Source organism: Pezoporus flaviventris, unplaced genomic scaffold (genome assembly GCF_033815535.1).
Source record: "Pezoporus flaviventris isolate CSIRO_AGI_PZ_B2104156 unplaced genomic scaffold, CSIRO_AGI_Pfla_v1 ptg000064l, whole genome shotgun sequence".
Taxonomy (NCBI): Eukaryota; Metazoa; Chordata; class Aves; order Psittaciformes; family Psittacidae; genus Pezoporus; species Pezoporus flaviventris.
The window spans coordinates 2,353,922-2,380,750 of record NW_026892612.1 but is presented as its reverse complement, the minus strand read 5'-3'; the positions used below and the strand labels follow the sequence as shown (position 1 = coordinate 2,380,750).

Here is a 26,829-nt window from a genome sequence, read left to right as displayed (position 1 = left end):
CTAGTGTGATGAAAAAAAAAACAGTTTTCCCCTGATAAACCAAGAAAATGTTATGTAGTATGGGTAACTATGTCACGTAAAAAATGAGGTACTACAGATGTCTAGTAGCAGTAAGTTTTAGCATTGATAATAGTCAAGGAATTTGGCCAGCATGAAAACAAAACTGAACAAGGCAGTTTGGTTCCCTCAGCCTTGCCCCGCTACTAGCTTTTTATAGCTTCCCCAGGCCTCTCTCCTTTGTCTCTGAAAACTCCTTTTAGCATCTTACAGTTTTATCAGTTGCCCACTTCTGTGTGTCTTTGCGGTTCTTAGGCTTCAGCAGCAATCAGATATTTGTACTTTCACAGTGGTACTCAGACAAGTGTCAAATTCTGAATACAGAATCAAGTGTATTTGCCTTTTTTTTTATATATATATTTTATTTTACTGAGGGTATTAAAGAAGTTAACTGTATTTTTGTAGGCAGATCTTTGTAAGAGAGTACTTATTTCATCCTCATCTTCTAATCAGGTATACACTGTGTCAAAAATAGCAATTAGATTCTGTATTTAGAATTTCACTATCTTGACATTTTCTGTGCAACTGTATACATGAGTGGAAACGTGGTGCTCATTCCCTTATTTTAAAATGTCTCACAGTTGTCAGTGGAGTTCTAGCTAATGCAGTTATGTCATATTGGGAGCTGTTATTTATCTGTATTTCACAGCTGGGGAAAGTGAGACATAGGGTGATTGACTTTGCTTAAAGACTGAAAGAAATGTGTGTCAGAAACTTGAGTTGATTCAGGTCTGCTGACACCCAGTCTGCTGCCTGTAGTCATAAAGCAAACTCTAAATGAGTATTTATAGTGGAAAAGTGTGCATGTTGATTATTGCAGATGAAATGGTTGTAACCAGACAAAATCAAGTTACAGTAATGGTTTGTATTTTCAGAACAAAGCTTAAGCATCTGTGCCTGTCTTCTCTTTAACATGACACAACCTTTGCAATCGTAGACCATGATTTCTTACTTTAAAAACATTGTTTCCTTTTAAAGAAGGATTATGATGTGGAGAAGGTTGCTCAGAAGTCTGATGAAAGCCAAGTAGATGGTGGACAAGGAAACCTGCCTGGGACCAGAAAATTCTATGAGTTCTACAATGCACCAATTGTCAAGTTCTGGTTTCACACGGTTGGTCATCATGCTGAAACTTGGAATGCCAAGACCCTCCTTTGATCTTTCAAACACCACTTAATGTGACTTTTACTTTGCCTAGCATGGATTTTCAGCCACTTAGTGGTGGGAGTGGATGGGAAGATACTTGAATATTTCTCTCACTATTGAGTGAAACGTTTTTCTGCCAAAATCATGCAGCTGCATTAAAAACACAACCAAAAATAGAAAAAAGAAAGAAAAGAAAAAAAGAAATAAATTTAAACAGAGCACAGCTTTTTACAGTGGTTAATTGCACATGCTAAGATAGATTTGAAGCTGTCCTTAAATACCTTAAGTATCTCACAGATACTCATTTCCCTTTCTTTAGGATCTGTTTCTGAAGAAGTGAATATTATTCTATAGGAGACCATTTGCTATAGCGAAACATGCATTTATTAAATCAAATTTAGTAATTAACCCTGTGTCAGTAGATTTTAGGATGTTTAAGATTAGGCTGCCTGTTGGGTCAGACCACTATGTCCATAAACTGTTACTCCTTTTACAGGGTGTGGCTAACTGCTTTATAACCTGTTAATCTGTTGTCTCAGATACATTTATAGCATGTTCTGGTACCTTTAAAATATGTGCTGATATTGTTCTTCCTCTGTTTTGGAAGGCACTGGTTAACCAGCAGTGAATCAAGTAGAATGATTACTTGCTCCTATAGAAGGTTAAGATAAAAGCATAACGCTGCCTTTACATTCAAGTGGTGTGTGCAGACAATAGAGTGTGTCTCATATATGCATTTGGAGCCTACGTGAACATATGCTGCAATAGTACAACTTTTGCTCCCATTTTTCAGCACTAAAGCACCAATTTCTAAGCGATGTTTAAAGATATTCCCATAAACATACTTTGGAGAACTGGAGGAAAGATTTTGACCTCAAAAATTTGACAATGACCCACTAGTTTGAATACATATGGTCAGGCTAATTACCTGTTAGTACATTTGTAGAAATTTGTTGGAGGTTTTTTGTGCATATGGTTTGTATATGGTGTGTTTTGCAGATGGCGTACATGGTTTTTCTCATGCTCTTCACTTACACTGTACTGGTGAAGATGGAACCAAGACCAAGTGTGCAAGAGTGGCTTGTTATCATTTATATTTTCAGCACTGCCATTGAAAAAGTCAGGGAGGTAAGCTTTTTCATTCACACTTCTCACCTATAGAGAATATATTGTAAACCAGAGAATAAAAATAAACTGAAGAATGCCAAATCCTCCATTCTTTTTGTAGAGAATTTAGCAGAGGAAAGAATTATACAGGACATTTATGTCTGAGAAGTCTTCTACTTGAAGACTTAGGTTTTGAAAATGAATCCTAAAATCTGTCCTTAAATCTCTTGTTCAGTGAAAAGCCAGTGGAAAGCTGCAGGTTACTTGAGAGTGATAATGGTGAACTGAGATTTGGAGCCCTTAGGCACTTGTTTCATTTATTTTTTGCAAGTGGACCATTAGACTTCTTATAACAAATGTGGAATTTGTCTGTAGATATTTGAGTGCTGACATTGTTGCCAATTAAGAGGTGTTATGTGTTGAATAATCTATGTCTCTCTATCAAGTCTAACTGACCCTCTTAAAATGAAACTGGAAAAAAACCCACTCACCATCAACTTTTAATGCTGGGCTCATTGAGCATGGAAAAATGACATTCCAAACAAAATTAACTGCAATTAATTTCAGTTGATTAAGTCTTAGCTTCTGAACACAATTTGCTCTCAAAACCTGAGGATGGAGGCGAATGCAGCTGTGTATTTCCCAAATTATTGTATGTTATTGAACATATCTTCATTGAATCAGCACCTAGTAAACCACAGTAGTATGAATCATCTTCTTTATGACATTTGAAATGCTATACTTTTAGAAGAATAAAATGTAAAAAAGCAGTCAGTTCTGAATGAAGGATGCTGTTATACCAGATCATTCAGAAGACTGTGACATCAGTATGAGAGAGGTGAAGAATTTCAAGGGACAGCAGAAATGCTGGGAATATAGTGAAGTTTGGATAAACATTCAAACTCTGTGTCTGCAAGGCATAAAATTTAAAAAACCAACATGAGAATTGTCTAATTGAGTTAAAAATTAAATGTGAAGTAGCAAGCACTTTAGAAATCACTGTTGTGCTGTTGCATCATGTTGATGGTGGGGCAGTGGAAACATCAGCTGTTCTATACATTGAAATTTGTTGGAGACTTTGAAATTAATGTCTTTTACTTGATTTTCTTTGTACATGTACTAGTTCTGGTCTGCTGGCAAAGACTTTATAGGACACTGTGCCTTACACATGCAGCTAAGTAACTGCTGAGGGCCTTGTTATATGTAACTGCAAGCCTCTATTTCTCTAGATTGTATCAACTAATTGTTAAAGCCTTAGGCCCTGATCCTGCAACTAGTTCCTCATGTGAGTTAGTCCAGCTGAACTGAGTAGGTTCCCTTATTTATGTTAATGTCTTCATATGCGTAAATTCTTTCAGGAGCAGGGCGTAACATTTCAAAATCTCACCGCTTGGAACTTATCAGTATGATCTTACATAGCACTGTGTAATTGGCTTCTCTTGTGTAATGTGCAGAGGTTTTATTTATGGTCTCTCAAAGATTCCACTTCACACATTTGTGCAGTGAAGCTTAAAATCCCTTTGGGGCACCTCACAGTTCAAGAGGTGAACATTTCATTCTTTACCTTGCTACTTGCCAGCACTCCTTTTTTTAGCATGTCCTTGGTGGAATACAAGGATCTTTCTTTATATTTTCAGTCTGAAATAAAAGCATTAGTTATTTTTCCGTCAGCAAGGTTAGGCTGGTACTTTCCATGACTTAGAGGCTTACAAAAGGGCTACTGCAGGTCATGACCATCCCTCTAGAAAATGCTCGTTAAATTTATAATAGTACATATGCATAACAAGTCTATACTGCCTGCTTTTTTCTGCTGAGGAGCACGCTCTTTACTGAATAGGTTCAGGCTCAGAATTGTTCCTTAGGTGTGGCATACTTGAGCAATTAAAAACTTCAGTTGTCAGTGAATGGCAATATGCAGTACACAGGACTGTGAAAATTTAAGAAAAAAGGAAAAAAATTGCACATTCTCAAATATCATAAAACTGTTTAGACAAAAAAAAGGTGTCTGTGATTTTAATGGAGTTTTGTTTTGTTCCTCCCTTCTTCCTCATTCTACTCAGGTATTTATCTCGGAACCTGGAAAATTCCTCCAAAAAGTGAAGGTGTGGATTTATGAATACTGGAATTTTACTGATTCTATAGCTATCATCCTATTTATGATTGGTTTTGGCTTGCGCTGGTCCAAACCCCCTGTTCAAACTGCAGGGAGGCTACTTTACTGCTTGGATATAATATTTTGGTATGCTCGGCTCCTTGATCTTTTTGCTGTGAATCAGCATGCTGGCCTATACCTGACAATGATTGGGAAAATGGTAAGTATCATGCCTTGGAGAAATAGTTCTGTAGTTAAGGCATCTATACAGTAATGTGTAAAGGTCAGAAGCGACAGAAAAGAATGGTGGTCAAAGGAGAGGTCACCTAATTCATAGTGAACGTATTACCTGAAAATACCATGTCTTTTTCTATTTGTAAGTTGACCATAATTAGATTTCAGTTCTCTCTAATTTTTTCATTATTTGAATTTATTCACAAAAGCCATTTTTGCTTCGATCCTAAGAGAATGTTTGCATTGGAGTTGAGTTTCTGATCCAGCTTGATAATAGGAGAAAGAAAAATCACTGTCTCTTGCAGACAGGCTCACTACTGTAGATAATTCCCCTAGCTCCTGGAAACTGTCTCATTAGTATTTTGCATTTTGATTCAAATAATTATATCCCATTTTAGCTGGCAAAATTTCTCTGAGATCAAAGTTAATCTTTTCTTCTCTTTTGGTATAAGAACTACTGCTGAACTGCAGCCTAGTCTTGAGGGATATCTGCAGATTCCCTCAGTAACTTCCCTCAGTTATTGGGAACTATGTTGTTAATACTTTTATATTCTGTCTTGCGTAGTAATTCCAATGCAGTGTTAGAAGGCAAAATAATTTTCACTGCTATTTCTTGCTCTTAGTTTGGAGGAAATTCCACTGAGGAAAAAGCACCATCATAAGGTCTTTATATTTTTCAAATCTTGCTTAAGATCTTAAGAGGTACTTGAGAGGCAAGCAGAAATTTTACCCTTCTTGGTCCAGGGTGACTCTAGCCTCTACAAAACACGTGGATAATCCAGGTCATAGAAATGTTATTTTTACTTCCTTTAGCGCACTAAGATTATTAGCCCTGTTTCTCTGTTGTGGTTTGGAAAAGCAGTGATTGATACTCATCCTTAAAATGTATTTCCTTTACATATAATCAGCACAGCTAATTCTTTCATGCACACATATCTTCCAGACAGCAAACATGTTCTATATTGTAGTCATGATGGCCATAGTCCTGTTGAGTTTTGGAGTGTCACGAAAGGCAATCCTTTCACCAGAAGAACCTCCTTCTTGGACTCTGGCACGAGACATTGTGTTTCAGCCTTACTGGATGATGTTTGGTGAGGTCTATGCTGGAGAAATAGATGGTAGGTAGTTTTCATAGTACAGCTCAACACCTTAAATTTAATATATGCAGAAACATATCTGCTTTGGGTTACTAGAGTTTAGACTACATACGGAGTTTATTCTTTCTCAGACAATTTTGATTCCAGTATATATATGTCCTTAGTGAGTAATACTGCATGAATAAAGGTAAGAATATTACTTTCTTTGTTAAAAAATAAAGATTAAGCTTTAAAACCTTCAACATTAGCTTGTCAAATTAAGTATATTGCAAAGCTCAGAGCAAAGCACATAGGAACTAATACTAAGCTAGTTCGTGGTCAGGGGATCTTGGCAGTGAAATGGATTTCTAATTAGGCAAATCCAAAGCTGCTGATCTCTTGGAGGAAGGACTACAAAGTTTCCTTAAAGGAAGAAAACATAAAATGATAACCACAAAAAGGAAAAATAAAGAAAAAAATATTTTTCATCGGTGTAAGAGTTATCTGGCATCATTAAAAAAAACCAGATAAACCAGTTGAACACAATGATTATGGTTTTGACCTTGTCTCAGTACCAGAGAAGAATCAGGCACTCCAGGAACTATTTCAGCATTACAGATGGAAGGCACTCTCATGCTGCTAAGTGATGGGTACAAGTAAAACTGTCCCTAAAATAGAAAAGTGGGTATGCAAGTAGATATATATATTTAGCACACATAGTTCAGCATAGACCTAATTCATTAACATAATTTTAGGTATTACATCTATTACTATTTCTGAAACAGTCACATGATGGCTATGTATTTTGGTTATATGTCATAATTCTTTTAATGAAAGCACACTATTAAGTTTCACAATTTAATCCATTTAATCACTTATTAATGCTAAACATTTGAAACTTCCCAAATAAAGCTATAATTTTTCTAGTGACTCTTTATGCTGTGGAATATGTCATCAATTTAGGGCTGCTGCCTTATAAATGCGTTTTAAAATTTCATCAAAGATCTAAAATTTAATTAAAAATCATAAAGAGTGAAAAGTATTTTGACAATTTAAAAACATTAAGAAGGATCCCTTAATTTCTATGATTTGTTGCTTCATCTTATGAATATTAGTAGCCATATATGCTTTTGCACATGAGTACCTGTGATCTTACTGAAATTCTGAAGGAATAACACTCCAATACTGATAAAGTATCCTTTGCACTGTGTCCTTTCCACAGTGGAGTCAGTGAAATCTTTGCCACTTGCTTTAAGGATCAAAGATTTGGATTTCAGTTCACTTGAATATGTGCCATCTCCCAGATACGTTTCAGCTGCATAATTTTCCCGTTAACAGAAAGTCAGGGTGACTGGCATAAGAACTTGTATCCATGAAATGGCGTCTATAGCTTCTGAACTGCAATGGAAACTACGGAGCAGCAGTATCACAAAGAAGTCTTAGATCTCCTTTAAGTGGAGTAGACTTTTTAGTTGGGAATTTAATAATGTATCTCTGTGAAAGTAATAAGGACCATTCTGTTTCTTGTGGCAAAAGAGGAGCACATGCCATTGCTGTGCTTTGCTCTGATTTCCATTCTAATCATGCTCTGTATACTCTTCACTTTCAGTCTGTGAAACCAATGAAGACTGTCCTCCCGGTTCCTTCCTCACGCCGTTCCTCCAGGCTGTCTACCTCTTTGTGCAGTATATCATCATGGTCAACTTGCTGATTGCTTTCTTTAAGTAGGTGCCGTGGTAAATTGATGCCAAAGCAAAAGCAACTAAGAGATGTTCTGTCAACACTTCCACAAAAACTTTTCGCCAAAAGTACCCCAGCAGGGGGCATATTGGTGGTGGTTCTTACCCATCTTCCATGGGGGTAAGCTGAATAAAAAAAGCACAGTGGAAGCAAGAGGGTGGGAGGAAGGAGACAGTAAGCAGACACCTAAACTGTTTTGCCATTTAAACAAAATCTAATTCTCTGAAAGTGGACAACAAGCTGGCAAGCAAACAGGTTTATTTGTCCTTTGTTCCTAAAAGTTGTATTTGCTGTGCTGAGAGCATCTTGGGCTGCCCATTTCATCATAGTGTAGCCTAAGACTTAAATTGGCAGGCAGATGGAGAAGGTATTCAAAGGAAGAGAATAATGACTTTGTAGAAGCATGCTCTTCCCTTAGGAAATAATTTGAAAAGTCATGTTGTTTGGTGCAAGTTGGTGTGTTCTAGACTGAAACCTAAATGTAGTGGTTTTATGTCTTTTTAAATATCTGCTATCAGAGTAGGAGAGGTCTTTATAGTAATTTTATAGTAATTTGTATTACACTATAGTCAGTGTCTTCATAGTAATTCAAATCTTTCAAGTTTTAACACGAAAATCCTTGTAGTGGATCAATTTATTTAAAATTCTAGTAAAGAGTGGTCTAACCCAAGCAGTTAATTATTTTTTCCTGGAGTCCTATTTCTGGTGAAGAAAACTGTTGGAAGTCAGCTGTAGGTTAAAAAAAAAGAAAAATCAAATGGAGAAATGTAGTGATTAATATTCAAGAAAAGTGAATGACCAAAACTCATTCTATTCCCACTTCCAATTAGAAATCCCTTTCCTGAAATTGTGGTAAGGCGTAATTTTTTATTTTTTTTCTTAATATGCAGCTGTGAAATTATAATTTGACTTATTTCTAGATTTAAACCTTCAGCAATGATGATATTAAATCTTCTGCTTAGTGATTTGATTGTTCCAGAAGTGGGACCAAAAATGGGTATGAGCAATACATTTAATTATGCTCCCAGAAGCAAAGCTCATGTTTTTGTGATTATATATTAGGTGTGTAGCATAACGGTGCAACTGAAGTCCCCTCCAGTGCAACTGGAAGAATCCAACACTCCTGTGCTTGGGTTTATGATAGTAGATACGGAAAGTTATTCAGTGCAACAACAGGCATGTTTAATAATATCATGGCTCCAAAGAGTACCCTGTAGAAGAATTGTTTGTGAAGCTGCCTGTTGGAGCAAATATTTTGTTTAGGGGATTGCACAGAACTGTTTTATTAATACTCTTCCCTTAGCTTGACTTCTACCTTTAATCTAGTCCAAAGAGGCAGACAATGTTGAATTCTCAGTTAAGCTATGTATTAATGTTTAAATAATCTGGCTGAGATTTCAAAGCCACTTCAGGGATATTTTTTGCCCAGTTCCCATTAATGTGAATGGGAATTGGATCTCCAAATCCTTTAGGCAGCTTTGAAGATCTCATTCTCAGTACAGTAGCTGCAGGCACATGCTACTGCTATGTTAAATGAAAGTTGCTAAGCTGATTTACCTCACTGGAGGGATGGGACTTTTCTTCAGTGTCATATTAGATCTGTAGACAAGTCTCTTGTGCTGTCTTGGGAGTATTCCTCACAGGAGTGTTTTACACTCCTTCCCTCTCTGTCTTCTCAGCAATGTTTATTTTGATTTGAAATCCATATCAAACAAGCTCTGGAAGTACAACAGGTACCGCTACATTATGACTTACCATGAGAAGCCATGGCTGCCTCCACCATTCATCCTTCTGAGCCACATTGGACTTCTGATAAACTGCATTTTCCACCATCAACCTCCAGATGAGCTGGATCAAGAGGAAGGCGATGTTGGACTAAGTAAGCAGAGCTAAGCTGGGGACCAAACAAAATAGCTAATGAGAAATGTTTTGCCAGCCTCCCATCACTTTGTAGCTTGGTTTGTCAAAGAAAAAAAAAAAGAGAGTAGAGTAGCTCTCTGGGTAGGAGGCTGTTTTTATTAGCAAAACTGAATTTAACCTGCCTGCCTAAGAACTCTTGTAAGAAAAAAATTGACTAGGGGAATGCTTTTCTTTGTATTTGGCTTTTGCTGCACTGCATATTGTGCTTCAGTCAAGACACATCACAACTCTGAGCTGAAATAAAGTGGCAGTAACTTCTTCTGTAGGATGAATAGCCTTATTTTGAAAGAAAGTAAACAATACTGCAGGTATATATTCTGTGCATTTGTCCTGAAAAGACCAAAAATTCCTTTTTAATTCCCAAGAGAAAGTAGCCACAGAGCCCAAAGACAAAGGAGAGCCAGTGATGGCAGATGCAGAAAGAGGACAGGGACCTCTGACTTCCTCACTGCTTCCATCCCTTTCTGCAGTGGCTCATCACTGCACCTGAAGCACACCTCCTTCACTTTTCCCAACTGGACTTCTCCATCCCAGGGTCCTTCATAATGCCCTTTAAGGTGATGCCAGTTTCTTGTCCAACTGTTGCCAGCTAGGAGCAGCCCTAGCTATTTTAGTATAGATCAAGCACAAATCCAGGTGGAGTGAAGACTGTATTGAGAGCAGTCCTGAGGCGAACTTGGGGGTGTTGACTGATGGGAAGCTCAGCATGAGCCAGCAGTGTGCACTTGCAGCCCAGAAAGCCAGCTGTGTGCTGGGCTGCATCAAAAGGATTGTGGCCAGGAGGTTGAGGGAGGTGATTCCCCCCTCTACTCTGCTCTCATGAGACCCCACCTGCAGTACAGCATTCAGCTTTGGGGCCCCTAGCACAGGAGGGACATGGGCCTGCACGGGCAAGTGCAGAACAGGGCTATGAAGATGGTCAGAGGGCTACAGCAACTCTCCTGTGAAGACAGGCTGAGAGAGTTGGGTGCTTCGGGGAGACCTCAGAGCAGCTTCCAGTACCTAAAAGGGGCCTAGAAGAAATATAAGAGGGACTTTTTACAAGGGCATGTAGTGACAGGGCAACATGTAATAGCTTTAAACAGAGGGTAGATTTAGACAAGATATTGGGAGTAAATTCTTCACTATGAGGTGGTGAGACACTGGAACAGGTTTCCCAGAGAAGCTGTGGATACTCCATCCCTGAAGTGTTCAAGGCCAGGTTGGATGGTCCTTTGAGCAACCTGGTATAGTTCAAGGTGTCCATGCCCATGGCAGGGGGTTTGGAACTGGATGATCTTTAAGGTCCCTTCAAACCCAAATTATACTGTGATTCTATGATTCTGTTGCAGGGAGGGGACAGCAAGATTTTGGGATAGGAATGAATACTCAGTCATGGAGCTTGATGGTTGGTGTGGTGAGGCAGGAGAATGGGGAGGAGAAGCGGCTGGTGGCTGTAACCTTATCCAAAAAAACACTGGAAAAGGCTGGCCCATAGCATTATATAGCTTCATCCTTCCTGCTGCAGTGTACATCATTGATGTCTAAGAACAGGTGAGCATACCCTGCTGGGTTATGCTTCACTCTGCTGACCATGAATCCCTGAAGATATCCGGCACGCTCACAGGTGGTTACGGATTTTGAAAAATGGGCTTAACTAATCAATGCTGAACTACTTTACTGCTGCTCTTAGGCTCTGCTCCTCCATCATGACTGGATACATCAGACTGCCTTTGAAGTTATAACTGCTTATTTTATATGCATGCATAGTGTAAGTCACTGACATAGCATAGAGGGTATCTTTCTTCTATGGTACAGTAGGCACAAGAAAAACTGAAACACTGCTTTGCACATATAAAAGTCCTTCTAGCAGAGAGAGACATTTTTCCTGTTCAGGTACCTTTTCTAAATACCTTTTCTATATGCCTATTATTACCTCGTACATTTCTTCTACTTAAATTGTGATGTGATTATAATTAACTGGGTTTAGTAGTGGGTATCCAGTGCCACCCTGTGGAAAATCAATGAAAATACAGAGATACAGAGAGTAAAATCTTGGAGGCAAGAATACAGATGGATTAGGGGGGAAAAGAGTCTAGAAGGTGATCAAGTCTTATTTGGAGTTAGAGGGGTACCCCAGAACACTGCAGTGGGCTTCCCTCCTGAGCTGTGTTTTGCAGGCTGGTACTATATAGTTGTGATAAACTGGCATGTTGCTTGGCACTGATACACCTCTGGCAAGTACAGTGAGGACTCTGGCATGTAAAAAAGGAAAGAAAAAAGAAACTTGGAAGATACAGATTTCAGATCAGAGAAGCAGCTTGCCACTGCATGCATTTCTACGTACTGACTTATAATCAATCTGTTCTCTCAGAAGTCTTGGTGTGCTAGAAGAATAGCATCATGAGCAGCCCAAGCTGTGGAGTTTGAAACTTTTGAATGAGTTCTTCTTTCGTCACCCAGTAATCTTGCTTAATGTTTTATACATATGAACATGGGAAGATATTAGGTGAAAAAAAAGCTCTGTAGCTTTGAGTACCTGAAAGGACTAATTGTTATAGGTGACTAGATCTAAATGAATGCCTGAACCAAATTACAGTGAAACCTTTGTAAGTTACATCTGACTCATTCTTCTCAAGGGAGGGGGAGGAAAGCAGGTCCAACAGTTTTCTATTTTTATCATGGGTGCTTATAAACAGTTACATTTATCGGCATGCTTCATATGGGCTCCTATTGCTTTTGTTCAGAGCTGTACCTGAGTGATGAGGAGTTAAAGAAGCTCCATGACTTTGAGGAACAGTGTGTGGAAAAATATTTTCATGAGAAGAATGAAAGCCTGAGTTCCAGTGACAGTGAAAGGATTCGTCTGACAACAGAAAGGTGTGTTTTGCTGCAAATTTGTGCTCTTTATATACATTTGTCATATAAAAAAACTTTGATAAGCTAATGCTTTTGGAGCAGGTATGGCCACTGTGAACAGGAGGATCAATAGCATGCATAGGCCTTGCTAATTTGATGGAAATGTAATGTATCTGTTTGAATGGCATGACTGCTGGGATGCCTTGCTGACAGAATTGCAGCCCAGCTGTGTACAGTGCACAGGTGGTTAAATGGTACAGTACAGTGTTGGTCAGTTTCACTTTTGCAGAGTAGGTGGCACCACAAAATCCAGAGTATGATATACAGTACATATTATTATTTAAAGGCTTAGCAGTGTAAGAACACTTCAGGAGTATTGCTTGTGATTAAGTATAAGTGCTATTTACAGAAATAACCATATAGCCATTGTAGCATTAACTGCAGTATAGTCTTTGCAGAATATCAATACCCAACTGTCAAAGGGGTTTCAAAAGTCTCAGTATTGACTTAATTTAGCTTTCTATTGAAATCGGTGGCAGACCCGCCATTATATTTAATGTGATGAGTTAAAGAAAGTGAGTGCTATAAGAAGTCTTAAAGAATGCCAGTACTGATCTCATCAATAAATTTGTTTTGCCTAAAGAAAGATAGCTTCTTAATCTTTGCATATTCATAATCTTATTTTCTGCATACTAAAATAAAACATGCAAGCAAAATGAATGTTCCCTGCAAAAGCAATGAAATAAGTAGCTTTGTTCATACATTGAATAGATTAGAGCAAAAAGATTTCATTTAGTGGATAAATATAGACCTGGAGAGGATTTTTTCCTTAGTGCAAAAGTTAAACACACTTCACAGCATTGCATAACATTAATACAAGAAATAAATTTAGATGAATAAAATATTTTGGAATACTGGTCTTTGATTTTATTCAGCTACTGGTTAAATACTATGTCTTTTAGTTACTCGGTGAGAAAGGAAATGAACAACTTTTGCATATTGCCTGCAGGTAGTTTATCATTGTCTTAGTGTTAAAGGGACCAGAGAGTGTATCTTCAGAAAGCTTGAAGGTATTTATTTGATTAAAATGATGTAATTCCAGGCACTGGGGATTTGAAGACCAGAAAAAAACGGTTTGCTTTTTGGGCTTTTGAATTTTACCTGAAGGTGACTGATGAAGAGACTGTTCCCAGAGTTCAGACAGGTTCTTGGGAAGACCCTTTTCCCACCAGTCTTCAGTATTTGAGAAATGTAAAAATATCTGAAGGTTTGTGTGAGCCATGTTCTTAGGCTTACACAAGAAATGTAGAAATACGACATGACTGAGTGACAAGAAGCATACTTTACAGAAGTGACAGCAGGAAGCAGCCTTGGAGGTTCATTATGATGCATTACAGCTGTAAATGCAATAGTCGGTGCAGCATTTCCTAAGCTGTGTTTTGCTGTCCATGTTTAGTAGTTCTATGGAAATGAATGGACATTAATAGGAAAATAGCAGTTTTTTGGAACAGATACTCCTTGAGGAAAAAGCTTGTTTCCTTAAAAGTCACTGTCTGTTTGCCGAGTAATTTGATTGACGTTTTGTAAGTTTGGATTTCTTTCTTCAAATATAGGTATTCATGTGAATGGAAGTCACCATTAAAAAAAAAAAAAAAAAAAAAAGGCTCTTTGAAATGTGAACTGACTTTTTAAAATGTATTAATGGCTTCCTTCATCATCTGGCAAACAGAAGTGAAAATCTATGTTTTGGTATTTTCATGATATTTTCTTTTTCTATTTAGAGTGGAGGAGATGTTTCTGCAGCTTAAAGAAGTGCATGAGAAAGTATTTTGTATCAAGGAGTCTTTACTTTCCCTGGACAGCCAGCTAGGACATTTACAAGACCTGTCTGCCTTGACAGTGGACATCCTGAAAGTGCTTTCAGCTGTAGACACCTTGCAGGTGGAAGAAGCCTTACTGGCTGACACAAAGCTTCAAAGCTGTAGGAAGCTGCCCCATAGCTGGAGCAATGCGCTCTATTCCAAGACCTTGAGCAGCCTGGAGTGTTTGTATGACAAGAAATACCACTACTACAGCATGCCATCCTCCCTTTTACGGAGCTTGGTAAGGAGTCAGTGGCCATCAGAGTGCAAAGACCATGTATTTAGGATGGAGAGTAACAAGGTAGAAGACAGCTCTCAAAAGATAGAGATAGAAAGTGACACACTCACTTCAGGAGTATCTTCTGAGACTAAATCAACCCCTAGATATGGACAATTTTTGCTGGTGCCCCCTGACCATCAGGGAGGGTCTTTCTCTGAGGATGTCACCTTAAATTTGTCTTTCTTGAGCACTCCTGACAAGTACAAGGACCATGCATTCAGAGGTGAACTGAGTAGCATTGTTGTGCAGCAGAATTTGCAGAGTGTCAGCCTCGTTGGAAAAAAGCCAGAAGATTATGAATGGAACCAGAGAGACTTTGTTATTCATTTGCTGTCAGAAAAGACTAATGCCATAGAGGCTGATCATTCTCTTGGTCTTCACCCATCACTGGATATCGAAAAGAATGCAGCACCCTTCTGTGATGACAGGTTAAAAACTAAAGGTGGTTATGTGAACTGGGGATTTTCTGAAGGTGATGAAAAAGGGGTTTTTAGCTCAGAAACAAAGAAGAAGGCCCTGTGCATACATTCTACCTATAACAGTGACTGCAGTTGCACTGATAGTCCTCCCGGGCATGTCCAGATAAGAGAATCAAAGCCCTTCTGCAACTCAGAGAGGTCACATCGCAGCAGCTTCATCTCTCACAACAAGCTGAAACGCAGCACCTCCTTCTGGATCAGCCCACTCTGGAGGGACTGGAGTTTCTGCAGGAGCAACAGCTTACAGTCCACTAAGAAAGTGAAAAGAGGGAAATCCTGCAAGGCCGTTGGTGGTAATTATAAAACGCTACAGCTATAGAGTGTCTTTTACTGGAGACCCCAAGACATGATAAAAATGTTTCCATTACATCTAGGTATTAGTTGCAGTTGAGGGTAGTAGCAGAGTCTGGATTTTCTTTGTGCTGGGTCTGACTGCTGTGGGGAATTGCTGAGTGTGCCTGCTATCCAAGCAGCACCATGCTTATTCTCCCCATGGATCCCTGTGGCTGTGGCTACACAGCCAGTGTGAAAGAGGTACTGTGCTTGCTCTGAGAGAGTCTCCTGCCCTGGGGGTTCAATGCATGAATTGCAGGAACTAAAATTAGTTACACAATCCCTAAGAGGTATATTAGCAGATCATAAGTCAGATGTGTGCATGGAGAATGAAGCAGTATACATTTTTATAGCCAGTTTAAAACCATCCCTGTCAACCACCAAGTTTGCTTACCAACAGCTAAAATATAGCAGAATCCAGTTCTAAGTATGAATAGTATGAGATGATGGATAACATTTGTTGTTTTATATCTTGTGATGGTGCATATCTTTGCACTGAAATGCATGACTATTAGCTTTGGGTGTTGCAAGTCTTTCTCAGCTTGCTTTGAAGAAGTGCCAACTGTCAGTCTTATCAGATCTTCTCTTAGTAAATAAAAGCATGGTAGCATAATGGTGTTTTCTGACTTTCCCACAGAGTCTTTACAATCCAGTGAGCTACACCACAGTGAGGCAACAAAAGCACAACAACAAAACAGAGACAGAAAGTCTGGGAGAGAAAAGAAGAATCAAGAAACTCTTCAGGTGCCGGTATGCGCAGATGCAGGAGAATCACATACCCAATAGCTCTCTTTTTCATTCACTAAGATTAGTTTACTTGAAATGTATACATTTAAAATGCTGCACACAAACTGGGGCATCTTTTTGTCAGGCTTTGGTTTAATTTCCTGTTTGTTTGAATGTGTAGGATTTCGTTTTGGAATGTGTTGAAGTCTGTGGACTTTGTTAGATAGTATACCAGAGGTGTTACTGATTTTACATGGAAAGGAGTCAGTCCCTGCACTTTAGCTGGCAAGAGGACTTGGGAAGGCTTCGTATGCTCTAGGATAGACTAAAATAGTGGTTAGAGATATCCATGTGGTGTGCAACAATAAACAAGCAAGCCAGGCCTTGTAATGTTGTCTGCTGCCTACAAGAGTCCCACAGTCTTTTCTCTGAATCCATCAAACATTTAGCACATTGCAGACAGCATATTGATTATGTCATACCTATGGGGCAACTTTTATAACTGTATATGTCTGCATATACATATAAATCTATTTATAAAGTTATAAAGGGATTCCTAAAATGTTTGTCAGCTGGAAAGATTTATCTCCGTTTAATAAGATAGAAGCTGAAGACTGATATATTTACATAAGATGCTGAGGTCAACAACAACAGATCTTAGACTTGAACATTGAGACCTAGTTAATACCTCTGAAGGTATTCAGGGAGACTTCAGACTTTGTTTTCAAAAGCTAAAGTGCTACATCATTCATCAGTAGTGTTTGCTTGACAAAAGCAATTTGTCTTCTGCAACTTGTAACAACAAAAATAGGAAAATTTTTTTCTCAGCTGGGAGTGATTTCAGACATTGGCATTTCAGTGGTGCTCTGAAAGGCCATGTCATAAGCTGTCAGAGGAACTGTAGAGGTGCTAGTCATCCTGTAAATCAAGTGTCACCTTGTTTGTGTCTTGCCAGGTGATTAGAGTGGATGGTTGTCCCCAGAACACCCAAGTGAGCTCAGAGCCTGCAGAGATCAATGTCTGGGATGAGCAAGAGAAGCACAGCAAGAACTGGCTCACCGTGTCTAATTTCAGTCAGCTAAGTATGTGATATTTTGGAGATGATGAAATCCAGAACAGCTTTTAAAAAGCAACAATAAATAAAAATCCACAAATTCAAAGTCTCATCCACTACTTCCACCTCATGGTATATTTTTTACAGAATTAGGCTTAGGTTGCAGGCACATGTGACTTGGTTATTTACTGCATCATTGCAGAGGCAAAAGGGACGTAGATTGGATGGAAGGTCAGTTAAATCTTTCTGGGAGTGCTGCCTGTCTGGTATGGAAGATACTAGAGTACTATCCTCAGGAATAAGTGGGAAGCAAAGAGGATGGTATCCTTGCCTCCTCTCCTGAAGTGTCTTATGCCTTCTAAAGTGGCATCCTTCCTAATTGAAAAAGATAAACTCTTGGAAGTTTCACTCATTTTTGATGAATTTACACTCACAGGCAGTGCTGCAATACTGTATCTGCTGGCAGACCCTCTGCATGCATTATTCATTACTCACTGCTCTGAAACACATCCTCCAAAGTGAAGAAATGAATTCTGTAGTATCTCTGTTGTAATGAAAAGGGAATGGCATTCTTACTCTTCTTTTAGTAATTCTTCAGCTCTTTCAGTCTCAGAAATCCTTTCCATAGTTCATATTATCTTTCAGCTTTGCTGTTACATGGCTTACTGGTTGTATCCTGCGAGCTGCTGGGAGAAGCACCAGGGAATGCTGTGACTCAGCACAACATGGTCTGAGAAGGACTGCACTCCTCTGAAATCTGCTGTCAAAATGGAAACAGTCCGTTTTAACACTATGCAATTCTGTTGTTGCTTTTATAGCCCATACACATTTCCTGGAGGAATATTGTATATAGGTGTTTATTTTATAATACTACATAGATGTTTAGTTTGTAGCAGTAAAGATGTTCATTTGCACTCTGGAAATAGCTGACACCTACTTTTTTGGGTAGGTTTGGAACGTCTCAGTTGTGTGCACCAGAAAATGAAAAATCAAGACATTGTTAGGCATACCATACCATTCTGTGATTACCTGAGGCATTCTCAAGAGGTAAGACCCAGGATTGCACATCCTAGTCCATAGTTTCAGCTGGGATGAGGTCTGAGTAGCTCTGTTGAGTCCCTGGACTTCCACTGTAGGTTGTTTGTCATGAAATACCTCTATAGAGATGGGAAACTCTGTTGTCTGCAAGCACAGTGCATATGTGCAAGTAAATGAGTAATTTAATGGCTGTTAACACTCTATTAAGATTATTTAAATGGGATATTAAATTATTAAATCACAGATTTGATTTATGAGTCTGAAGAAGTGGGTCAGAAATGACACAAGGGTTGATGTTTCATTAAGTAATGAGCAAGAACACAGGTTGGGTTTGAACCAGTGGGTAGAAATGATGAGCAAAGTGAAGTAAATTTTGGAAAGTTAGCTACATAGCTCTTAATCTGTCCCATAGAGATGTTATTTCTTGCAAAGTGGGAGTTAAATATTGATAATTGCAAAATTTAGATTTCTTAACCACTGTCTTAAAACCAACATATCTTATAATTTATCAGAATTAATTTGCAGCTCCATAATGCAAAGGCTCTTTGCCTATGTAAATCAACATGGGCTCATTGACTTTGCTGGAGCTAGACCAGTTTATATTTCCTGAAGACTGGGGGTAGGAATCAGGATTATAGAAATTTCTGTTTTAAAATGGTGTAGCTAATGGAAGAAAATGTATCTTTCACCAGAAGTATGAAAGAAAATTAGCAAAGAATAAATTCAGAGAAGTAACTGTGAAATAATCCTTTCCTCTTTGCAACAGCACCCTTCCTTCCCTTTTTTTACTTATAGCACTCTTGGTTATTAAATGGCGATCTTTGTAAGTCTGGCTTATTTTTCATTGTAAATTCTATGAATTGCCTTTTTTCTTTTCTAGGGAATAAAAATAAGTTAGATTGTTTCAGATCTGCTGTTCTAAGTGCTGTAGAATTTGAATCCCAAATACCAGGGAAGAGAACTTGAATCTAAATTTTTAAAATGGCAGGGTTTTGAATGAAAGAGTGGGGAGAGGGAAAGAGAAATAGATGTACTGATTTTGTATTCTGTAAAACTGAGCTTGGAATCTGAATCAATAAATCTTTGAAATGTGAAAACCAGGGTCAGACAAGCAAAATAAAGGTACAGCCAGGAGCACTGTGTGAAAGGACCAAGTAATTTGGTTCTTCAAAACTCATATTAAGGTATCTTGCATAAAAATCAAGGGTCGGATTTTTAAAGTCCTCAGAAAAATTTCAATGATTAAAGCAGAATTGGGGTTAGTCTGGAACTAGTTAATTCTAGAACACCAGCTTCAAATTATTTCTTCTTTCAAGATACAGCTTCCAATACCCACCGAGTTGCTGTGCCTCTACTTAAGTCATAAAGGGTTATGAGAGTTTAAATGTATCACTGAGATGTAAATTGTTGCTGTTCCATTTGGAGTCTGATATAGTTTAAAGAATATGTATTTCCTAAAGAGGTGCTTTTCAGATTTACCGATTAAATACCAGTGGTTCAGAAATCCCTCCTAATGTGTAGGAGGGAGCAAAGCAAGGGTGTATGTAGGAAGGTTTGGGCTTTGTTAAAGATCTTTTTTTTTTTTCGTCTGCAAAGCAAGCAACAAGGTAAAAATATGAGTGAAATTAAAAAATAGTCAGTTACGTTTCAGATAATATTTAAAGCTGAATTTTAGTTAATTTATCTTTAACCTTTGATGTTTTCAAATATTTTTAGGGAGCTCTTTTTCTGAGGATTGAAATCTACTAGTACTAGTCAGAAGAATAATACCATTTCTGACTAGTATATTAGGAGGACCTGGCTGGCCCAATTTTCCCTGATACATCTGGAAGCAAAATAAAAGACTATTTGAGTACTTTTTTTTAACTATAAAACCTGGAAAATATCTGATCTAAATATCACTGGAAAGATGCTCAATGTGTTACCTTCTTCTGAGATTTAGGTGCATTTTATTTTCAACAACTGTAAAGCCTATCCCTAAATTGGAATTTTCTAATATAAAGAGAGTTCTCTAATACTGTCCATATTAGACAACCTTTAACATGCTTTTGTGCATGTTTTGAGATACAGATGGGTATCTGACTATTTAATTCAAATGTATGAAGACATCATGGAAAACAGTAATGTGAACAAATCAGTTCCATTTTAGTTTAGGTATAGCAATATTGTGATTCACCTGCCTGCATTGTCATTATTCATGCAAACAGTAAGTATATCAATAAGTGTTTTAAGGATTGTACCTTTGAGAGTTGTGCAGTGTGTATATGACAGTCATGTGCAGATTTTACCAGTGAAAGTGTCTCTCTTCATTACAGGATTTGGGTAATAGCATATTTGGAACCACCAAGAAAAGTAATCAGAACAGGAGCTCATCGTATGTATTATTAGTATATTAAGATGCTCATTACATGCTTTTAGAAAGAGACTTCTGTACTTTCTGCAAGTTACCAGTTCAGTTCTGCAGTATACTTCAGATGAGAAATTTATGTAAAATTAAGAGTTACGGCAATTCAGCCTAAGTTTCTTTAAATGAAGCCTGATTAATGGAGACAAGGGAGATCCGTATAAACAAAGTATATAATTCTGGGTGGAATGCAGACTCCTTTTTATTGTAAAAATATTCTAATCTTCTCATTCAATCAGTAGGATCACCTTAGCATCTTTAACTAGCCATTATTCCAATCTAGTGAGCATGAAAAGTTATATTTGCTTTTGCTGTGCAAATTGCATGTTTCCTTTTTTGATAATTAAAATGCTAGCAGCTAGCTACTGGAAGTGTCATTCTTTGATTAATCTCTTTTGTACTGAGTCTGCACATATACAAAATATTTAGCTTGGATTTCTTAATGGGTTTTCAATAGTTATTAAGCTTTGATTATATTTAGTGAAAGTGTACTGATTTCAAAAGTGGTTTCAATCTTACTGTGGGGTTTTGGATTTTTTTCCCCAGGTTGATCAATCATTAGTTTAGCATTGGAGGTATTTTTTCACATGCAGTGCTGTCTATGTTCCTTTTTCTTTTCTTTCTTACTTTCATAGATTTCCTTTATGTTTCTCTTACTTAGTAACACTATGGATGTAATAAATGAAAAACACTAGGAAGCTGCCATATCCCATGTGATATCACTGTGGAAAGAGGAGAAAAAGATACTTTGGTTTTTTAACCATACTGTGGGTTTTGGTTTTTGGGTTGAGTTTGTGGGGTTTTTTGTTTTGTTGTTTTTTTGTTGTTTTGTTGTGTTGTGGTTTTTTTTTTTTTTTGGTTTGGTTGGTGGTGGTGGTGGTGTTTTGGTGGTGGGTATTTTGTCTGTTTGTTTTACCCAGTCGTTTATAGGCAGTAGGAAAACCTCATGCTTACTAGCAGGACATACAGGCTGTTGAGTGGCCTGATTCTGTCACTTAGCCCATTGTCTTCAGTGGGATCTCTCTGGCCTGTGAGGTGAATCATATCTGCTGTCTTCTGTAACAAAGCCTGCTTTAATGTTAATACTGATGCTCTCATCTTTCTGCAGCCTTGCTAATCCAAAGGACCATCAGTTTAAAAAGTCTGGTTTTGTGCAAGCAATGGTAATAGCATATGTAGCTCTGAATACATCTCAGCATTGATTGAAAAATGAACAATTGTGTACGAGATTGAAGTGGTCTTTGAAACTCTTATTGCAGTGTAAATGATATGAACAGTGGTGCAGGATTGTAAAAGCAGCTCAATATGAGGCAGAAAAAGAAGCATGCTGTAAAATGTATCTGTTGTTCAGTAAGATTGCTGATTGGTGCAATGAACAAAGTTGCGCTGTTATTTTGTTTTATGTTTGCTGGTAAAACCTTTGTGAGTTTTGCTTTCACATAGGTTAAATCTCTTTATAAATGTTAGCTTAATGATAGAATTTTGGAGTAAAATAGCAAATGTTTGTTTTAAAACAGGTTGAGAACTTCAGAGGAAGCTGACAGTAAGTTTTTGGTTGCTTGTTATTCATTTTAATTTTTCTCTGCAAATCTCACTCTGTCAATTATGAAGTAAAAAGTCCAAATAAGAGTCAATTTAATATAGTTGGAGGGTTATAGGAAAATGTTCAACTATTATCTCATAGTATCATAGGATGGTTAGGGATGGAAAGGACCTTAAAATCATCCAGTTCCAGCCCCCTTGCCGTGTCACCCAAGGCTCTGTCCAACCTTGCCATTTCCAGGGGTGGAGCGTTCAGTACTTTGGACAATACATTCCAGTGCCTCACAGTGAAGAACTTCTTCCTTAAATCCAACCTGAACTTCCCCTGTTTAAGTTTGAAGCCATTACCCCTTTTCTTATCAGATATAGGATATATGTTAGTTACTAATTTGTGTTTTAAAATGAAAGATGTTTTATGAGTGTATGTTTTCCTTATGGTAACTGCAAAATCTTAAAAAAAAAATATCTATTTTTTACTCTAGTCTGCCCAGTAATGTTGTCCTTTTCAGCAGGAAGAAACTGTTTAAAATGATGGTGTTGCATTCATCCCTGGCAGTCTAAGAGACCTCCTAGGTTAAAGCAGGCGGTATACCTGAGGATAGATTGAGATATAAAATTTTAAATATATGCATGATTTTTGAAGTTGAAGTTTGCTGTAATTCCTCTGTTTGTGTGTTTTCCCTGAAATCATGCAATCAGTGAAGGACTGAATTTATTATGAAATGGCCAATAAAGAAATTCAAGGTTATAGTGAAAAATAACTTTGTTCTGCAACAGTAGAGTGTTAGTTAACTTTACTTCTATTTGTTGCCTTTTAGTCTATCTTCCAGTTTTCCTGAAATGCCACTTAGCTGTATGAGGCTGAGCAGCTGGGCATCAACCTCTTTTTGAGGCTAGCTGTGGTGCAGAAATGAGTCGCTCTTAGACTATCTCTCCTTCAAGTACTGCTCTGTCTGGGTCCGGCTGTGCACGAAACGCTGCTGTACAGAAGCACACTGCTGCAGGCCTATTGAGTTGTGGGGCTAGTCTCTAGAGTGCACCATTACTTTGATTAAAATCCAGTTTTGCCATCCTCAAAAGGAATGGCTTAATGGCAGTTCCCTGCTTCATGTTTTTTGTTTTACAACATACAAACTGCAATAAAACTAGTTGGATCCAGCAAGAAAGAGAGCAAAAGGGACTTTGAATCACCAATGATGCTTAGTGGAAATGCTGGCTCTTTCCCCAAAATCCATTTATGTTTTTTTTATTTAAGATTTCTTTTGCTAGAAAATGGAATATAAACAAATAAAATACACCAAGAAAAACAGTGTAATATTCAAATATTTTAATGCAGATTCAGTTTTGATTATCTCCTTTTTCAGAATTGCAAGTAGTACGGTATACATATTTTCTGAAATCTGGCATTTTGAAGGACTGTTTTCCAATAGAACGTAGTGATTTTTTCTAATTGATTGAAACATGCTCATAAATCTTGGTTTTATTAAAAAGACTTTATAAAACCAAGATTTTTGGGCCAAGTTTGATCTGTCTGTGCCTGTTAAATATGTAACCACAGAAATTGTTTGTCTATTTAAGTGAATTTTTAATGCTATGGGTTAATGGGATAGTATTAGTATAACTTTGGTGTGTTAGTATAGTTAATGGAACATTTAATATCTGAGGATGAAGTTGGAAAAATCATGCCTTTGGAAGGCTGTGAAGCATGATAGACAGCAAAGAGCTTTAAATATCCCAGAGGTGTAATTGGCTTAGAGAAGCTACTTGTCCTTGAGGTTAATTGCACAAGTTTCCCACCATTTCCCTGCATAAATAAGTCATCTGGCTGTATTACACTGATGTCTGAAATCTGCCAATATACTGTACATTATAACATAGTTAAAGCCTATTAGTAATTCTTCTCTTTAGAATGTTGAGACAGTAATTCTGATTAATCTGTTTCATGACAAACTCTGGGATGGAAGGAAATTAAAAATCATGCATTTATATCTGCTGTAATAATTAATGTAATGATCCTTTAAACATTATTTCAGATATGTTTGCCTGCTTGAAAACATCTCAAGATCTGCATCATCACTACTCAGGTAAGCAGGAGACACCAGAATGATAGCTAAGTAATTTGAGAAATTAAAAAGAACATTAGATCTTCCCTTGTCATCTTCCATGGTTTTCATTGTGAAGAGTTGCACAATTGCCCACTGCTAAGAAGGTTCTTTATTAATTCATGCCTAACACTCCAGTGAGGAAATTATGAATTATTTTCTTGCTGCTAATTGCTCAATTCCAGCATTTCTGGTAAATCCTGAGGAGAATGTAGATAATCTCATTCAAACTACCAGTAGAAACAATGAATAATGCTCCGATTCCTGGGAGGGCAGAAGAGCCACTCATTTGTTTATGGCTGTCACCCTGACACCTCCCACATCCTCCTTTGTACTTTCTGGAATTGGTTTCTTCAGTTAATTGGTCCTGTACTACTTAATCTGTGTTTATATACCTATGAAGTCCAGCAAATTTGGCAGGGAATAAATCATTTGAATGCTAATTGCCTGCAGTCCTGTCTTTTCCTGAGCTGAGTGTGCACAGATTTTCCCACAAGGTTTGGATTTTTCCCGGAGGAGAGCTCAGCAGAGCTTGCCAGTAGATGTCTCTATTGCCCACAGGACTTGGCCGCCTTTAAACGGAAGCTTGGGATAATCCAGAAGCATTATCAACCTCCTAAAGTTCAAAAACCCGCGATTTTCACTGGGAATAACACCTCCTGGTTCGTAATCAGTGTACAGGAGTAATTTCTCTGACATCATGGCATTGTTGCAGTGATTATTTTGGCTCATGCCAGGCATGCTATTTGAGATTAGGTAGGACTTTTTAGCACAGAGAGTGGTTACCATTATGAGTTGACAAATGACTTCAGAGGTTTTCAGTGAAGGTTTTCTTTCTTCAGGAAGATTGTGGTAGAATTTAGCCAACTAAGGGTAAAAGCTTGATACTGAAATCCGGCACCATATACTGTTATGCATTATTTTTGCTATCATGTGCAGGCAAGTACAGTTCTGCCTCTCTGCACACCCCAAAAAACTTGAGTTTTGACCCAAGTTCAGCATCAGGTGCATGTCCATGTCACATTGTTTCTAAGGCCTCTAGAATGAGTGCTAGCAGGGTCTGACAGCACAGGTCTGTCAGCTCCCCTTTTCACATCCTTGTTCATGCTATGCACTAATTTTGTGACTAGAGCTTGTTCCTAGTGAGGCATCAAAGGAGGACCATGCTCCAGAACTACTCAGGCATGTTAACCAATGCCTGTCACATTTGACATATGTAAACAAGCCTTGAAGTGAAGTCTGCAGATCTTCTCAAATGAGGACCTTAATTCATGGGTTGTCATAGTGTGGGTTTCCTTTGCTTTCTCTTCTGGGCTAAATAATCTCCAATTAATTTCTGCTCAGAGAGTTAATCTTAAGAAGGACAGATGATGTCTAGGCTCTGGAAGAGTCTCCCATCAAGGCTTTTTGGTTGTTCTGCAGAGAAACACAGGTTTGTTGTGGTTGACTGTCTGCTTTGGATGCTAGTTTTGTCTTCAGCCATCAAATAGGGAAATGAGGCAGTCAGCACTGTAGCATCTGAGTTGCCTTCTTATTCTAGTCTTACCCTCTTTGTGGCTTACTTCACAGCTTTCTTCCCCTTCCTGATAACTGAAGCTATGATGAGGACAAATCCATAAATATTTAGATAGCTGTATGAAGTTTTGGAGGTGTTTGCCTGAGAAATAAGCTGCCAGTTAGGGAGACATAACGTTAGGGATGTTGTTTGGTGAGGAGCCCAGATGAAGAGACAGTGCTCTTTTCAAGGGAAGCTTGGATTTTCCTTTGATGCCTTGTTAAATCCCCAGGTAGTTTTGAGCTTGATGAGACAGGCAGTGAGGGCAGCTGGGGCCAGTGCATCTTATTGGCAGTGTGAATGTTTCTGCACTGGAGCTGACAGGAGGAGGAAGTGGTGACAGGCCTTGGTGAAAGGAGGAGGATGGAGAATTAGCTGAAGCAGTTCTTCCAGCCAGTGTGTAGGGGGCTTGTCCTGGAAAGCCTGTTTCCTTGGAAGAAGGGAATCAATGAATGGGGGAAAGAGTGGCAGCTAGTGCATGTGACATACCATGAGTATGCAAAAGGAATTTGCTGTCTGGGTAGAATGGTGATCAGATCTGACATAGGATCACACTGCACCCTCTTAGGCTTTCTGCACTAAAGTGCCACCAGATGCTTCTGAAACTCAGCCAGCTTGTTGTTTATTCATATAGTAGTGAAATCCATGTTTTTTTGCAGCTGTTGAAAGGAACAACTTAATGAGACTTGCTCAGACGATACCATTTACACCAGTTCAGCTCTTTGGTGAGTACCAACTTCCTGGTTATGTTATTTATAAATGTTATAAATAGTTAGTGCATTATCTTTTAAATATGTTGAATAATTTCCTTGGATTAATTTCAGCAATTCTTTTTTCTAAAAGAGGTGAACCAAGATAGAATTGTAGTCATGTAATAGTTTAGAGACTTTTGGAAGTCATCTGGTCCGACTCCCTTTGTGGCCAGTTGAGATCAGGTTGCTGAGGTCCTGTCCATTTCCATTTTGAAAATTTCTTTAAATGGTGATTCCTTAGCTTCTCTGAGCAACCTTTTCCAGTGTTTGACTGACTTCAGTGTGAACCTAGTACTTTTCTCAGTATTTGTTGGTGTTTCTCTTGTTGTAGCTTGTTACCTGTTGGCGTTCATGTGACTGCTGTCAACTTCAGAGGTGAATCTAACTCCATCTTCTCTATAGCTATCATTAGGATAGCTGAAGACAGCAAAAAGATTCCCTTTAACCTTAATACCTGCTCCGTCTCTCTCTACCCCCCTCTCTCTCACAGTC

General features: G+C 38.2%; 1 protein-coding gene across 4 annotated transcripts in view; it reads left to right on the top strand.

Moving 5' to 3' along the window:
- TRPM6 (transient receptor potential cation channel subfamily M member 6) overlaps positions 1–26,829 on the top strand; it is a 59,580-nt gene that overhangs the window by 17,090 nt on the left and 15,661 nt on the right. The window contains exons 9-23 of one of the 4 annotated variants that reach the window (XM_061470829.1): positions 1,039–1,170; positions 2,203–2,331; positions 4,371–4,622; positions 5,580–5,754; positions 7,322–7,436; positions 9,132–9,331; positions 12,099–12,231; positions 13,992–15,124; positions 15,802–15,914; positions 16,846–16,972; positions 17,894–17,991; positions 20,298–20,356; positions 21,904–21,929; positions 23,962–24,012; positions 26,245–26,310. In XM_061470829.1, coding sequence (XP_061326813.1) covers positions 1,039–1,170; positions 2,203–2,331; positions 4,371–4,622; positions 5,580–5,754; positions 7,322–7,436; positions 9,132–9,331; positions 12,099–12,231; positions 13,992–15,124; positions 15,802–15,914; positions 16,846–16,972; positions 17,894–17,991; positions 20,298–20,356; positions 21,904–21,929; positions 23,962–24,012; positions 26,245–26,310 — 2,809 coding nt within the window. The other 3 variants (XM_061470828.1, XR_009746490.1, XR_009746489.1) reach the window with 3 other exon arrangements.